The 16,292-nt window shown below is 44.7% G+C and overlaps 1 protein-coding gene across 1 annotated transcript in view; it reads left to right on the forward strand.

Annotated features, from left to right (window-relative positions):
• The first annotated feature begins 1,425 nt into the window (after nt 1–1,425).
• The window catches only part of GC (GC vitamin D binding protein), a 53,591-nt gene continuing 38,724 nt past the window's right edge, over nt 1,426–16,292 (forward strand). The window contains exon 1 of the mRNA XM_063135205.1: nt 1,426–1,586. Within this exon, the coding sequence (XP_062991275.1) occupies nt 1,523–1,586 (64 nt within the window). The 5' untranslated portion in view covers nt 1,426–1,522. The remainder of the gene's footprint in view (nt 1,587–16,292) is intronic.

Here is a 16,292-nt window from a genome sequence, read left to right on the forward strand (position 1 = left end):
GGGCATTGCAAAACCAACAAACCAAAACCACACTTGCTCAATGTGTGCAAATCCGCGCCTGAAAATTTAGCAGAAGAAATTGAACCTATAAACATGGTGGCGGGAAGCCACCCTTTACTAACAAACTGAGACTCAATCCAGACAAGACGGAGGTACTGTTAGCGGGTGGTTCATTTGTCCGGCGAGGTGATGTTTGCCCTGTCCTGGACAGGGTTGCACTCTCCCTAAAGGATCGGGTCCGTAGTTTGGGGGTGCTCTTCGATCCAGAACTGTCACTTGAGGCACAGGTGAACTCAGTGGCAAAGAGCACCTTTTACCAGCTTAGGCTGATATACCAACTACGCCCTTATCTGGACAGTGATAGCCTAGCTACAGTTATCCACGCTCTGATAACCTCTCGTTTGGATTACTGCAATGCATTATACGTGGGGCTGCCTTTGAAAACGGTCCGGAAACTTCAACTGGTACAAAACAGGGCAGCCCATTTACTAACAGGGACTGGCTGGCGAGATCACATTACGCCAGTCCTTTTACAACTTCATTGGCTGCCAGTCCAGGTCCGGGCCCGATTCAAAGTGCTGGTATTGACATTTAAAGCCCTAAATGGTTTGGGGCCAGGTTATTTGAAGGAATGCCTCCTCCCATATGTACCTGCCCGGACCTTAAGATCATCTACAGGAGCCCTTCTCCATGAGCCCCTGCCAAAGGAAGTGAGGCAGGTGGCTACTAGGAGGAGGGCTTTCTCCGCTGTGGCACCCCGGTTGTGGAACGATCTCCCAAGAGAGGTCCGCCTGGCGCCTACACTGTACTCTTTTCGTCACCAGCTGAAGACCTTTTTATTCACTCAATATTTTAACACTTAATTTTAACTTAAATTTAAATCTTACTGTTTTAACTCTGTATTTTAACCTTATATCAATTTTGCTGCGTGGTTTTATCCTGGTTGCGCTTTTTATACTGTATTTTGTATTTGTGTTTTAACCTGTTAACCTGTTGGTTGTTTTATGATGGTTTTAATTTTTGTGAACCGCCCAGAGAGCTTCGGCTATTGGGTGGTATAAAAATGTAATAAATAAAATAAATAAATAAATAAATTTACTGGAGGTTGTGTTTCACCACCTTTGGAGTGGGAATACTGTCCAAAAGAAGATGTTGGTCCAAGGGGACCACAGGTCTCCTCCATTTCAGCTGTTCTTATGTTCTGGGTTTGTGGACAGAAACGTGGCTGCCCCCGCAGCGAGCTGAGTTAATATTTAAAATTGAGCATGGGTTGGGGTCAAGCAGCCTCCACTGATGTCTGTTTTCCTATTGCAGGAGCTTCATTTTATCTCTGCTAGGCCAAGGATCCATTGCCCCCTGGCCCTGGTCTGCAGTTAATCATTCATTAAGACATTTGGAAAGAAGAGATATAAATGTCCAGATGATCTCTTTGGCTACTTTTGTGAAGAAGCCCGAGGAAAGCAGAACGTGATTATATGACCCCACCCCACCCTTATGCCAGTGAAATTGTTGGGGGACAAAAATGAAAACGGTAGCCATATGCGCCCTGCTGCTCCTGTTAACATACAGCCATGCGCTAGAGAGAGGTAAGGAGAGACATAGAGCTGCACAGATACGCAGACTCATTCGCTGCTGTGTATAATCCTTTCGGAAAGGCTTTTGTTCATCTCTTTGAGAGGTAGGCCAGACCTTTGTCATGCAAGCAGAAATGTTGAGAGAAATACAATTAGTTTGTGCTTGAGCAATAAATTACTATTTGAATGGGCTAGTAAATTGCATAAATTGCTTTGGCCCTTTTTGGCAATGAGAAGAGATACATTTTTGCTGGGGGAAGAAATGTGTTAATTAGTTGTATTTATGAGAGTGTTATAAATACTCTCTCTCTCTCTCTCTCTCTCTTCTTTTCTTCTCACAGCACATAGTTAAATTATGGAACTCAGTGCCACAAGATGTAGTGATGGCCACCAATTTGGATGGCTTTAAAAGGGGGTTGGATAATTTCCTAGAGGAGATGGCTATCGATGGCTACTAGCCCAGATGGCTATGTGCTATGTCCAGTATTCGAGGCAGTAAGCCTGTGTGCACCAATTGCTGGGGAACCTGGGTGGGAGGGTGCTGTTGCACCATGTCCTGCTTGTTCATCCCTGGCCGACAGCTGGTTGTCCACTGTGTGAACAGAGTGCTGGACTAGATGGACACTTGGTCTGATCCAGGATGGCACTACTTATATTCTTATGTTCTTTCTCTCTCAATTATTTGGGCATTAGATGAACATGTGGAGAAGGTAGTGAGATTTTGCATGTCTGAGCTCCACATCCAAACCAGCTCCAGAAAGTGCCAAGTTTAGGCATTTGCCAGGACTGCAAGACCAGGACTAGATCTACACTACTGCTTTAAAGTGCTATTGAAGTGCACTGATGTAGGGTGAACATATAGAAAGGAGGACAGGGCTCCTGTATCTTTAACAGTTGCATATAAAAGGGAATTTCAGCAGGTGTCAGTTGTATGCATTCAGCACCTGGTAAAAGGAGTGCTGCCCTCTTTTGTATGCAGGAGTCCTGCCCTGTTTTGTATCTGGTGACTCTAGTATAACTCCTGCAGCTTTAACTGTTGTGATGCAGAGGGAATTTCACCAGGTGCTGCATGCATACGAATGACACCTGCTGAAATCCCCATATTTTGTACAATCGTTAAAGATACAGGGGCCCTGTCCTCCTTTCCATATGGTCACACTAACTGATAACTGGTGGGGCACATTCCACATATCCTATACTCTTTTCATAGTGTTATGTCCTGCTTTTTATTCCACATTCCTCAAAATACTGCAACAAATGTCATTGCGTGTCCCATGAGGTACAAACGTGCAAGAGGAATATAGTGTTACCATAATGGGATCATGCTGATTTTACACAAGGTGTAGATCTGGCCCAGCAGAAGGTTCACTGCTCTAAGAGGGCTACCATTTCCTTGTTGCACAGAGTATCCAAGAAGATCAAATGAAGCTTCAGAGTATTTCCATGTCTCATCTCTCCAAGGTTAGGGGGGGACCCACTGAGGATAACATGCTTGAGGCGGCCCCACCTCAAATCCCTGAGTCAGCACTGCTCCACATGTTCATTATAAGATCTGAAACAGTCCCTTGCCTGTCCCATTTTGCAAGCAGAGGGGTCCCTTCATGCAACTGCAGCCCTTGCTTTTTCAGGTTTCCTGGACATACAGAAAACCCAACATTCTACAGGGCTTTTTCAGACCTTATAATAAACATATTGGGTAGGGTGACCATATGAAAAGGAGGACAGGGCTCCTGTATCTTTAACAGTAATGTAGAACAGCGAATTGCAGCGGGTGTCAATTGAAGTGGGTGAACTTCCCTCTTCATCACAACAGTTAAAGTTACACTAGCTATATTAGAGTGGCCAGATACAAAAGAGAGCAGGGCTTCTGCAGCTTTAACTGTGTTGATGAAGAGAGAATTCCACCCTCTTCAATTGACACCTGCTGAAATTCCCTTTTCTACATTACAGTTAAAGATACAGGAGCCTTGTCCTCCTTTTCATATGGTCACCCTAATATTGGGTAGGATCCAGACTTAGGCCAGATCTACACTACTGCTTTAAAGTGCTTTATAACAGTTTTGACGACTGTATATGGAGTGTGTCCTGGGGCCCAACAGTTGTCAAAACTGTTATAAAGCGCTTTAAAGCAGTAGTGTAGATCCTGCCCTAATGCTCATCTACACTAAGCAGGATATTCCACTATGAAAGTGGTATAAAAGGCAGGAGCCACACTACTGCTTTACAGCGGTATTGAAGTGCACTGACAACTGTTGGGGCCCATTGACACAGACCATATTCCACTTCCATAGTGTTATATCCTGCTTGGTGTAGATGTGTCATGTAGGTGACCATATGCAAAGGAAGACAGAGCTCCTGTATCTTTAACAGTTGTATTGAAAAGGGAATTTCAGCAGGTGTCATTTGTATATATGGGGAACCTGGTGAAATTTCCTCTTCATCACAACAGTTAAAGCTGCAGGTGCCCTGCCCTCTTTTAAATCTGGTCACTCTAGTATAGCTCCTGCACTTTAACTGTTGTGATGAAGAGGGAATTTCATCAGGTTCTCCATATATACAAATGACACCTGCTGAAATTCCCTTGTCTATACAACTGTTAAAGATACAGGAGCCCTGTCTTCCTTTTCATATGGTCACCCTAGTGTCAATGGGCCCCAACAGTTGTCAGTGCACTTCAGTACCACTATAAAGCAGTAGTGTGGCTCCTGCCTTTTATATACCGCTTCCATACCACTTTCATACTGGAATATCCTGCTTGGTGTAGATGAGCCCTTTGTTGTTGTTTATTCGTTCAGTCGTTTCCGACTCTTCGTGACTTCATGGACCAGCCCACGCCAGAGCTTTCTGTCGGCTGTCGCCACCCCCAGCTCCCCCAAGGTCAAGTCTGTCACCTCCGGACTATCATCCATCCGTCTTGCCCTTGGTCGGCCCCTCTTCCTTTTGCCTTCCACTTTCCCTAGCATCAGCCTCTTCTCCAGGGTATCCTGTCTTCTCCTTATGTGGCCAAAGTACTTCAGTTTTGCCTTAAATACCATTCCCTCAAGTGAGCAGTCTGGCTTTATTTCCTGGAGTCTGGACTGGTTTGATCTTCTTGCAGTCCAAGGCACTCTCAGAATTTTCCTCCAACCCCACAGTTCAAAAGCATCTATCTTCCTTCGCTCAGCTTTCCTTATGGTCCAGCTCTCGCAGCCATAGGTTACTACGGGGAATACCATTGCTTTAACTATGCGGACCTTTGTTGTCAGTGTGGTGTCTCTGCTCTTAACTATTTTATCAAGATTTGTCATTGCTCTCCTCCCAAGAAGTAAACGTCTTCTGATTTCCTGGCTGCAGTCAGCGTCTGCAGTAATCTTTGCGCCCAGAAATACAAAGTCTGTCACTGCCTCCACGTCATGCCCTTAGTCATGCATAAAGCAGACCCACTAAAATTAGTGACTTCTGTCCCATAGATTTCAATGGGTCTCCTCTAAGTTCAGGCATATAAGATCACCCTCCAGGTGTCCATGTAATGCAGGGGTGGGCAACTGGCGCTGTTCCAGATATTGTTGGCCTGCTACTTCCATCATACTTCATCATGGGTTGTGCTAGCCAGGCTCACGGCAGGTAGAGTCCAATATCTGAAGGCCCACAAGTTGCCCATAATGTCTGTGGGAAGCCATGAAGTGGTCTAAGATATGCCTAAGAAAGATTAAACTACTGGATCCTAATTAATCTTACTGTGAATGATACAAAACAGTTTCACAGGAACTTGAACCTTTTTAAAAAGAATTGTTATTAATATTTAATTTAATTTAACAAGAGGTTAACAAAGACTTCAATAGCAGAACCAGAATCAAGAAAAGATTTGTGGAGCTCACATCTTCCTTCACCCACATCTAATTCCGCAGTGAATACCAATCAGTTCTGGAACAGATAAAAAGAATTAACATAATGAGAAAATTGTTACATTACAAGTGGGGAAAGCAGGTGAGGCAAAGTGGGGGGAGACAGTTTTTGCACAAGAATCTAGTAGAAAATATAAGGTTCCGTTAGAGGACAATTCTAGAGGATAATCACAGAATGGCAGCCCAATTGATTTTTTTTCCAGATCTGTCCCTCCTCTGAAACATAATTCATTTTTAAATGGACAGTCTAAGAGATCTTCAACCCAGTTCTCAATTATAGACCCAGATGCTCAATATAAATATAGTGGATGTCGCATGATCCTTGAATTCAACAGACAGTCTCAATAGATGTGAGGCCTGCCACAAAATGTTGCAGTACAGAGCGTTGTTGTTTAGGAATTCCAGCCACTCTATCCCATTTCCCACTCCCATGTCTATTCTCCTGCATCAGCCGTTAGTCAGAATTCCATACCCACTGAGCATGCATTCTTTTCGAGAGAATTCTTACACACACACACACACACACACACACACACACACACACACAAAATTCGGTTCTTTTCTTTCCCTGAATCTTAAGGTAGTATCCAATGTTAGTCCTGTGTAGAGTAGAGCGGTAAAGCAGCAGTTTCTGCAGCTGAAACTCTCCCTGCGGCCTGAGTTCGATCCCAGTGGAAGCTGGTTTCAGGCAGCCGGCTTGGGTCGACTCAGCCTTCCATCCTCCCGAGGTCGGTAAAATAGGTACCCAGTTAGCTGGGGGAAAGGTAATAACGGCCGGGGAAGGCAATGGCAAACCACCCCGCTATAAGGCCTGCCAAGAAAACGTCAACGAAAGCTGGTGTCCCTCCAAGAGTCAGTAATGACTCAGTGCTTGCACGAGAGGTTCCTTTCCTTTCCTTCAATGATGGCTAATTGAAGTCCCATTCATTTCAATGTGTCTAGTCTAAGTGGGACTGATGTTGGATATTAGCCCCATAAACAAATAATCTCACTTCTCCAAGGAGCTTATTAGATGTATTTTTAGCCCTACGGTGTCTGCGCAGTGAGGCTGCATTGGTTGTATGATGCAGCAGCCAACTTGCAGCCACTGTGGATCTTTTACATGAATCTCCAATTTAAAAAATGTCAGGGACTCACCCCGACTTTTTCCTTCAAAGCAAAGTCACCACGGCCCTTCTTCCATTGATCTCGCTCTGGCATCAATCCAGGGACGTTCCGGGGTGGATGGCGACACCTAATTAGTTGCTGGAAGCCAGGCAGAGGGCAGGAGGCGGGGCCAGCAAGCCAAATGGCCGCCAGAAAGCCTGAGCTGACTCCTACCATCAGGATTACCCACCGCTACGAAACTGTGAGGTTTAGCAGCAACGCAGCAGCAATGTGGCGCTTTGTAGGCAGAACCCAAGTGCCAGTCCCTATATAGCTCAAATCAATGGCACTATCCGGGCGCAAGAGGAAGGTATCAACAGGTGTGGTGGAACCCCAAAGTTTGCAGGAGTACAAAAAAACTTTGGGAGGAAAAAATGGTGGTGGTAGATCCCTGCTCCTCTTCTCCAACGCGTGGGCAGGAGTACCTCTTGTTTAGTGGGCACAAGTCCAGATAATCAGCCAGAAGATGAACAAGCTGATCAACCAACTGATGCCCAAATTGCCAAAAACTACATTTTCTTTAAGAAGACTTATTCCGCCTTCCTTTACTTCAGTGGTTTCCATTGTCACTACAAGGGTACCTCTCCTGTTACCTGATAAACACGCTTTGTTGTGCTTATGGAGCTGAAGGTGTGCGCACTCTCTCATTAAGCCCCAGAGTATTTTTCATACAAATTGCATGGTAATTAATACTTCATTTACTTTGGAGAGGCTGTTGACGTAATGTTCTGTTTTTATCAGCACCCTAATGAGATGTTCTTGATGAGATAAATGGGAAGCTGCCATGTAAAACATCCGAAAGTAATTTTGAAGCCAGGGGTAATTACTTCATTTGGGGGTATCGGTGACCAATTGCACAACAGGCCTAACACTAGGGTGACCATATGGAAAGGAGGACAGGGCTCCTGTATGTTTAACAGTTGTCTAGAAAAGGGAATTTCAGCAGATGTCATTTGTATGTAGGCAGCACCTGGTGAACGTCCCTCTTCATCACACCAAAAAATGCCTGCACACTTTTTTATTTTTTGTATTATTTTTTCCTAGAGGGAGAACAGGTAGGTGAAGCAGACTGAAATGGCCTCTGATGTCCAAAGGCCTATTTAGTACAGCGTCCTGCTGCTGACTGTGGCCAATCAGATGCCTCCAGGAGACCCACAAGCAGGGCATGAGAGCATCAGCCTTCTGTCACCATTGTCCCCCAACAACTGGTATTCAGAGGGATGGTGCCTCAGATCCTAGAAGTAGTACATAGCCATCATGACTAGTAGCCATGACTAGTTGGATGAAGGAAAGCAGTAAAACTGGGCCAATATGGACCAGGTGAGAGTTTTGGGGTAACTAATGCCTACCAAACACATGAAGATTGCCCCAGTCAGAGGAGCCACCATCAAGGGTAGGCCTGGTTGGGCACCTGCAAAAGACCTGTAGCCCAGCAGGGGCCCACTGACAAGGCATCCCTGGACTTGCTGCTCCTCTTCATCATTGCAGCCTTTTTCTCATTATGGTCCATACAGTGGAGGGGGTGAGAAGGATGAGCAGTAGATGCCATTGACCACGTGCTCTTTGGTTGTCTGTCAAACAAGCACATGGTAGCAATTATGAAAAAGACAACGAGGAGCAATAGCAGATGGTGCCTTGCCCAAAGGTCCTCAACCTGGAGCCAGAACACACCCCAGAGATCTCCAGTTTTGGCTACCTGATGAATGATTTGGATGAGGAGGTGCAGGGAACGCTGATCAAATTTGCAGATGACACAAAATTGGGTGGGATAGCTAATACCCTGGAAGACAGAAACAAACTTCAAAGTGATCTTGATAGGCTGGAGTGCTGGGCTGAAGACAACAGGATGAAATTTAATAGAGATAAATGCCAAGTTCTACATTTAGGAAATAAAAACCAAAGGCACAGTTACAAGATGGGGGATACTTGGCTCAGCAATACTACAAACGAGAAGGATCTTGGAATTGTTGTAGATTGCAAGCTGAATAGGAGCCAACAGTGTGATATGGCTGCAAGAAAGGCCAATGCTATTTTGGGCTGCATTAATAGAAGTAGAGCTTCCAAATCACGTGAGGTACTGGTTCCTCTCTATTCGGCCCTGGTTAGGCCTCATCTAGAGAAATTGCGTCCAGTTCTGGGCTCCACAATTCAAGAAGGACGCAGACAAGCTGGAGCGTGTTCAGAGGAGGGCAACCAGGATGATCAGGGTTCTGGAAACAAAGCCCTATGAAGAGAGACTGAAAGAACTGGGCATGTTTAGCCTGGAGAAGAGAAGATGGAGGGGAGACATGAGAGCACTCTTCAAAGACTTAAAAGGTTGTCACACAGAGGAGGGCCAGGATCTCTTCTCGATCCTCCCAGAGTGCAGGACACGGAATAATGGACTCAAGTTACAGGAAGCCAGATTCCAGCTGGACATCAGGAAAAACTTCCTGACTGTTAGAGCAGTGTGACAATGGAAGCAGTTACCTAGGGAGGTTGTGGGCTCTCCCACACTAGAGGCCTTCAAGAGGCAGCTGGACAAGCATCTGTCGGGGATGCTTTAGGGTGGATTCCTGCATTGAGCAGGGGATTGGACTCGATGGCCTTGTAGGCCCCTTCCAACTCTACAATTCTATGATTCTATGATTCTATTATAAGACTTGGAAGCCAAGCTGGATTAAAAAGAATTCTGACTAGTTTGAAGCATCTTTAATGGAAAAGTAGGATACTTTGAATCTACCTTAAAGCATACCTAGTAGATGGCTGTCCAGCTGCCTCTTGAATGCCTCTAGTGTGGGAGAGCCCACAACCTCCCTAGGCAATTGGTTCCATTGTCGTACTCCTTTAACAGTCAGGATGTTTTTCCTGATGTCCAGCCAAAATCTGGCTTCCTGTAACTTGAGCCCATTATTCTGTATCCTGATCATCCCAGAGCGCAGGACACGGAATAATGGGCTCAAGTTACAAGAAGCCAGATTCCATCTGGACATCAGGAAAAACTTCCTGACTGTTAGAGGTTGCCTAGGGAGGTCGTGGGCTCTCCCACACTAGAGGCATTCAAGAGGCAGCTGGACAGTCATCTGTCAGGGATGCTTTAAGGTGGATTGAGCAGGGGGGTTGGGTTCAATGGCCTTGTAAGCCCCTTCCAACTCGACTATTCTATGATTCTATGAATAAAATAATGCATAATAAATTAAGACTTCAGAGTAGAGACCAATTTTAAATGGGTCCCTAGATTTGCTATAATTATTGGCAGGATTCTTGATTATGTAACTCTTGCTCCAACTTTTATTTAGCACTTTTAACAGCCAAGCAAATTAAAGAGTTTTTTTTTTATTCTCAATTCACCAGTATTGCATGTATCTATGTAACACAGAACAGTAGGAGTGGACGGATCTGGACATCTATTTATCCAGAAGCATGAGCAAGCCAAGAAGTTAATTGCTTTTTAATAATTTAAAAAAAACCATTCCTTTTGTTTGAAACATAATCTGGCTCGATCACACAATATCTTAAGTACATCCTAAAATTGGCAAATCTGCTGTGTGCATCAAAGTAGGGGTGGGTGAATCTGCCAATTCTAGTTTCTCTCAGTTTCTTGTTTTCCAATCTTAACTTTAATTTGTTCAGAAGTTTGAGAGTATTTTGTTTAACTTCTCATAAAAAATCTGTATACGTTTTTGTGTGATTTCTCCTAAGGCATCCTTCTTTCTACCCAGTGTTGCTTAATATACATGTTTGCAAGGATTTTTCCTAATATAATGCATTTTAATGTCACTTTCACTAATATATGCATTTTTGTGTGTGCACTTTCCCAGGGCTGGCGCTACCATAGAGGCCACTCAGGTGGCCGCCTAGCGCGCCAAGGTAAGGGGGTCGCCGAACACTGCACCTGGAAGCCGCTCTCCCACAGCGGCTCTGAGAGGGCGGCTTCTGGGCATGCCGTTCCGAAGCCGCCTGCCCGCCCCAGCATCCTGGCTTCGCGTCGGCTGGGCGCCCACTCAGCTGAAGCAAAGCCACACCCACCCCCACTCCAGCGTCCTGGCTTCGCTTCGGCTGGGTGAGCGCCGAAGCGAAGCCAGAATGCTGGGGTTGGGGGGATGGTGGGCAGCTTCGTAACAGCGCGCCCGGAAGTCGCTCTCCCAGAGCGGCTTCCAGCTGGGCGCGCCGTTCTGGAAAAAAACCCACCCCCCGCCCTGGCTTCGCTTCGGCTGGGCGGGCAAGATGGTGTCCCACACCCAGGTACACTGGGGTGGGGGGGTGAAAGCAGCTCACCTGCCTAGGGTGCAAAATAGTCTGGAACCGGCCCTGCACTTTCCCCTAATATATATTTTGATTGGAGAACTCCATTGCAAATTCAGAAAAGTGTGAATATTGGTTCAAAACTATGAAATCAGATAATTTTGCATTGAAATGCAAACTGAACATATCCTGTGTGTATGTGTGTGTGTGTGTGTGTGTGTGATGACAATAATAATGGGAAAGCATCATCATGGGAAACAGAATGGTAACTTCCCCTGATTATTGGCAGAAGTGTAGTTAAGAGTTTTTAACTGCAGTATTTTGCTCAGCTCTTTGAAGTTCTACCTCATAAATACAACTCCAGATTGCCCAGTAGTCCCCAACCTTGGGTCTCCAGATGGTATTGAACTACATATCCCATCATCCATGATCATTGACCATGATGGCTTGGTATGATGGGAGCTGTAGTCAGAGGAAAAATGTAGGAAGATGACTTATACGAGACCATCAGAGCAGTACGACAATGGAACCAATGTCCTAGGGAGGTCACGGGCTGTCCCACACTGGAAGCCTTCAAGAGGCAGCTGGACAGCCATCTGTCAGGGGTGCTTTAAAGTGGATTCCTGCATTCAGCAGGGGGTTGGACTCAATGGCCTTGTAGGCCCTTTCCAACTCTATTCTATGATTCTGTGATCATTGGTCCATCCGTCCCATTATCGTCAACGCCGAATGACAATGCCTCTCAAAGTTTCAGGTAGGGTTCTCTCCCAGCCCTCCTGGAGGTGCTGGGGATTGAATCTGGGACTTCTTGCTCTAGTCCTGAGCAATGCCCCATAATACCTTGAGATACACATTTGAGGAAGTGTCTCAGAGCTCCTACCCAAAAACCTACTTTTCCCTTTCCCACTGAGCTTCACAAAAGAGACCCAAACCTTTGAAAACATGGGTTCTGAAAGCAGAATACTTCTCCTTTGTAATCTTGATGGGCAAGGGAGTTAGCATACAGATCTGAGTACTGTTTCTAAGTGATGTCCAAACGTAGTTTGGATTTTGATGCAAACACTCTTCTCACCAGGGAAATGCTCAATGGAAGTTAATGTAAAAGTCACAGGCGTTCTTCTGAGTTCCCCCTTGCATGGTTTAATCGGATGGCAATGGATTAGGAAGTCCAGCTGGCACACTTTTGCAACTAAATCAATACTGTTTTGTGGGATTAGCCATTCATTAACAAGTCCTCTGGCACACGCTGTGCCTACATGAATTGCAACATTCCCTTCTGAGGGTTCCTAAGAAAGGCACGGTGTGTTATTTTATAGGAATTGTACTAGTTCTGTATATTTGTCTCACATAAGCAAACACTGTTCTGAAGAATTTTCGGAACAATTTTATATATATATATATATCTTCCATTTCAGCAAAGCACAGCACAACAGCACCCTCTTCAAGCCCTTTCTGGAACAGCACTTGGGTTCTTCATTTGCAACTAAGAATCCAGTGCCTGAATTTGCTTCTTTGTTTTCCTCCTCCCTCCCAATCCCCTTTCCTTTTGTGTCATATTTTTTAGATTGTAAACCTGTGGGGCAGGGATTGTCTTAAGAAATATCTTTGTAAGCCACCTTGAGAGCCTTTTTTTGCTAAAGGGCAGGATAAAAATGCTATAATAATTTACCTTTGCTGGCTGTTAACAGGGCAGCAAGTTACGGGGGGCGGGGGGAAGTATAGTGATCAAAGGACTGCACCTATGTCAAAGTGCTGAGGCTGATGAGGGAGCAGCCAGCAGAGAACCCCCAACATTCTTCAATAGATTTTTGTCAGTTCATGTATTGTTTCTGTTTATTTATTTATAGAGCCAAGTAATGGACCTTCAAATTGGGTGTGATAAATGCTGTGCTCTTTAATGTGTTTCATCCATCTGGCTTCTTTTTTTCCTACGGCGTTTAATAAACCTTGTCTTCTCTCTCCTTCCTCATCCATTTCTTTCAAAGAGTGGAGTTGCCTTTTCATCCATCTTCTCATGTTTGTTGAACATCTGGGTTACTGCATCATCATCAACAACAACACCAGTAGTAGTAGTACTAGTAGTAAAAGCTTGGTTTCCCATTTCTTTTCTCTCCTGAGTTCTATTTCTTAATTCTCTATTATTGTAGAATATTTTAAAAAATATTGACTTTCTCAGCCTTTGCTTTAAGATGCTTGTTTTACAGTTTTATATAGATTACCTTAATATTTATTCTTCATTTCCTCCCCCCGTTTCTCTACACATTTGCTAGTTCTTCTTCCTATTCTCTGTGGGGTTTCCGCTCCATTTTTTTTTTTCTAATCAGATCTGAAAAACACATTTTCTAAGTTTAATTTGTTTTAAGTGAACCAAGATATTAACTTCGTTTTGTATTCATAGTTAATTTAATTCCAATTAGCTTCCCAATCTTTTCTTTAATATTTATTATTTCATCTTTAATAATATTTCCCCATCCTCCTCATTGGAATTGTGTGCCATCCCCCCTGTCTCCTCTGTACCTCACATTTTACTAGGCATGTGATAAAGCCATGATTAACCTTGAAGAGACATTAACTGAACTCCTATGCATGTCTACTGATTGAGCTAAATGGGTCTTACTCATATACTCACTTACCTGGAAATGAGCTCCGTAGAGCACTGTAGGACTGACTTCTGAGGAAACATCCATAGGATTGCTCTGAAAAGCTCCATTACCATATTGTGTTCGTGATAAACTCCTTGATGTCCTATACATGTCAAGTAAATCACATTGAGTTCTGTTCAAACTGAGATGGCCAGTCCAAGCCCAATTTATGGTCAAAGAACCAGAAGAAAGGATAGGAGGCGGAGGCTTTGGAGTTGCCAATTGGCACTATGGTAGAAGGACAGCAGACTAATCAAGCGTGCCGGGCACCAGGAGAGGATCTACACAGCGGCGTGAAGGCGGCGTGAAGGCACTTGCGTGCGCTTGCAGGGCGCCCCGAAACTCCTTGTGTAGATCCTGCCAGAAGAGACGGAGGAGGAGGCAGCGGCGGCGGCCCCGCATCGCCCCTCGCAGGGATGGGGCGAAAAGTTTCCGGGCTCAGCGCGTCCTTGCCACTGCCGCCGCCCACCTCCCCACCGGCCTCCTGCTGCCGGCGAAAGAGCCACCCGGGTTGGAGAGCTCTTTTCACCCCGTCCCCACGAGGGGCGATGCGGGGCCGCTGCCTCCTCCTCCGTCTCTTCTGGCAGGATCTACACAAGGAGTTTTGGGGCGCCATGCAAGCGCCTTCACGACGCCTTCACACCGCTGTGTAGATCCACCCCAGGTCAGTCTACTCCACTGTGGTGAGATACATCATATTTCTATTGAAATTTATTTATTTATTTATTTATTACATTTATATACCGCCCCATAGCTGAAGCCTTCTGGGCAGTTTACAAAAATTGTAGTTATCATTTCTAAATGTGTACCTACACATATAAGTTTACACATACAAATACTGTGAAAATTGGCGTCCTCTTTTGTCCTCTTTTTTGATGAAGCAATTCTTCTTTTATGGAAATGCATAAGTGGTCACCCTAGCTCACTCCCAGATATGAAGGGTTTTAACTGGGCAGGGCAATTCTAACTCCCTCAGGATAGGGCACAGCTGTCTGTCTTCTGGCAGTGGCCACTACTACCCTATGGTATGCCTGCAGAAAGGCCCACAGGCATAATTGTATCACTGGTGGTGTCCCTGCCAGCAAAAGTCCAAAAATAGGCATTTCTCACCGCCACCTTTGTATGAGCAAGTCAACACACAGGTTGTGATGGTGAAGATGGGAAGCAATTCCAGGGAACAATTGACAGCAGGCCCATGCTGAGTTGTGGGCCCTCAACAGATGCCCAAACATGCCTATTCTTGATTCTGGCCCTGACTGAGAGGAAGGCCTGGATTCAATACAATGGGAGGACCTTTGTAGTAGTTCTGAGGAAAGCACTTCCCCTTATTATTGGCTGAAGCTTTCTCCATTACGCACACCAAGGTTGAGGCAACAGGACAGGTGCAGAACCTCAAAACTGGGGACCAAACCCAGCCCTCATGTGGTCCCAACCTGTCACTCTGAGGGTCCTGAGATGTCCACATATTGTTGTGGATTCCCAGCTTTGGGCAGCTTTTTCCCCATTCTGAAAAAGTTGAAATGCTTTCCTAAGGCTTAGTTACTGGCAATGAGAACGTTAAACTAAAATATACTGGTGTTCTTTGGACATTGACCCTGCTCCTTTCACCTTGGACCTGCCCATCACACATACATACATACATACATACATACACACACACACACACACACACACACACACACACACACGCTTCTCTGAAGTGAGATTTGGCACGTGGGCTGAAAGACGTTCAGAATAGGGCACCTCATGAAATCCCACCATTGTTCCAATAATGAAATGTGCAGGATCCTTCCACAGGCAACCCTATGGAAGAAGGGTATTCAGCAGCCAATGATGTAGCTTGAGAGGAAAGACCTGAAGGCATTTTAAGTATCTTCCAGCTAAGGGGAAAGGATTGGTTGATAGCAAATACTCTTGAAATTGGGTTGAAGAAGGAGACCATCGAAGAAAAGCACTCTAATCATGCTCAGAAGATCTCTTTCTACTCTTTCCTCCATAATATTCTGAAGCTGTATGTTGGTTCTGAGGGCGAATCCAGGCCCAAATGAAGCCCTGCTTTCTATCTTTGCTTTTTTACTTTTAAATGTTTATTGTTTCAAAACACAAACACCACAAGAACAACAACAGAAAAAATCATACAAAATTAAAATGGACTTCCGATTTTCTCCTCAGCAAAAATATATAACAATATTTTCTCTTACTCTATAATTACAAAAAGAAAAGAAAAAGAAAGTTCCCCTCTTTCTGTTGTCTTAAAGTTTTCTCCTTATTCGTTGAATCCACAGATAAATAAGTCTTTTTTTTTCCTAGTTCCCATAAAAAGACTATATTTCTATCCTGAGCAACAATCTTCATTTACTTTTCTCTATTGAGCATTTTTGACTTGGGGGAATGAATTCTTCTGTTCAACAGCTATCCCTCTTCGGTTTGAACAATGCCTCCTCCTTCTGGAAGCTTTTTCCCTTCTAATAACCCCCCCCCAAAAAAAAAAATATCTGTACTTTAGCAAATGACAGGCACATCCTAGAAAAGTCCATCTCCCCCCCCCAAAAGAACATTGTGAAGCTCTTCCATTTAACACTCAAGATTTGATGAAAGCAACTCTTAAAAAAAATCCACAAAAAATCAGTTCCAATGTCCTGTGCAGTGCCTTTAGTTTATGAACATAAATGCTGGCAAGGAAGGGAATTTTTCCTCATACAGGAGATGCTCCATCCTTTTAGTTGCACTTCTCTGCACCTTTTCCAGCTCTACAGAATCCTATTTAAAGGACCAGTGACCAGAACGGTACACAGCATTCCAGGTGTGGCGGTACCAAAGGT

The sequence above is a fragment of the Elgaria multicarinata genome, chromosome 10, assembly GCF_023053635.1.
Source record: "Elgaria multicarinata webbii isolate HBS135686 ecotype San Diego chromosome 10, rElgMul1.1.pri, whole genome shotgun sequence".
Taxonomy (NCBI): domain Eukaryota; kingdom Metazoa; phylum Chordata; class Lepidosauria; order Squamata; family Anguidae; genus Elgaria; species Elgaria multicarinata.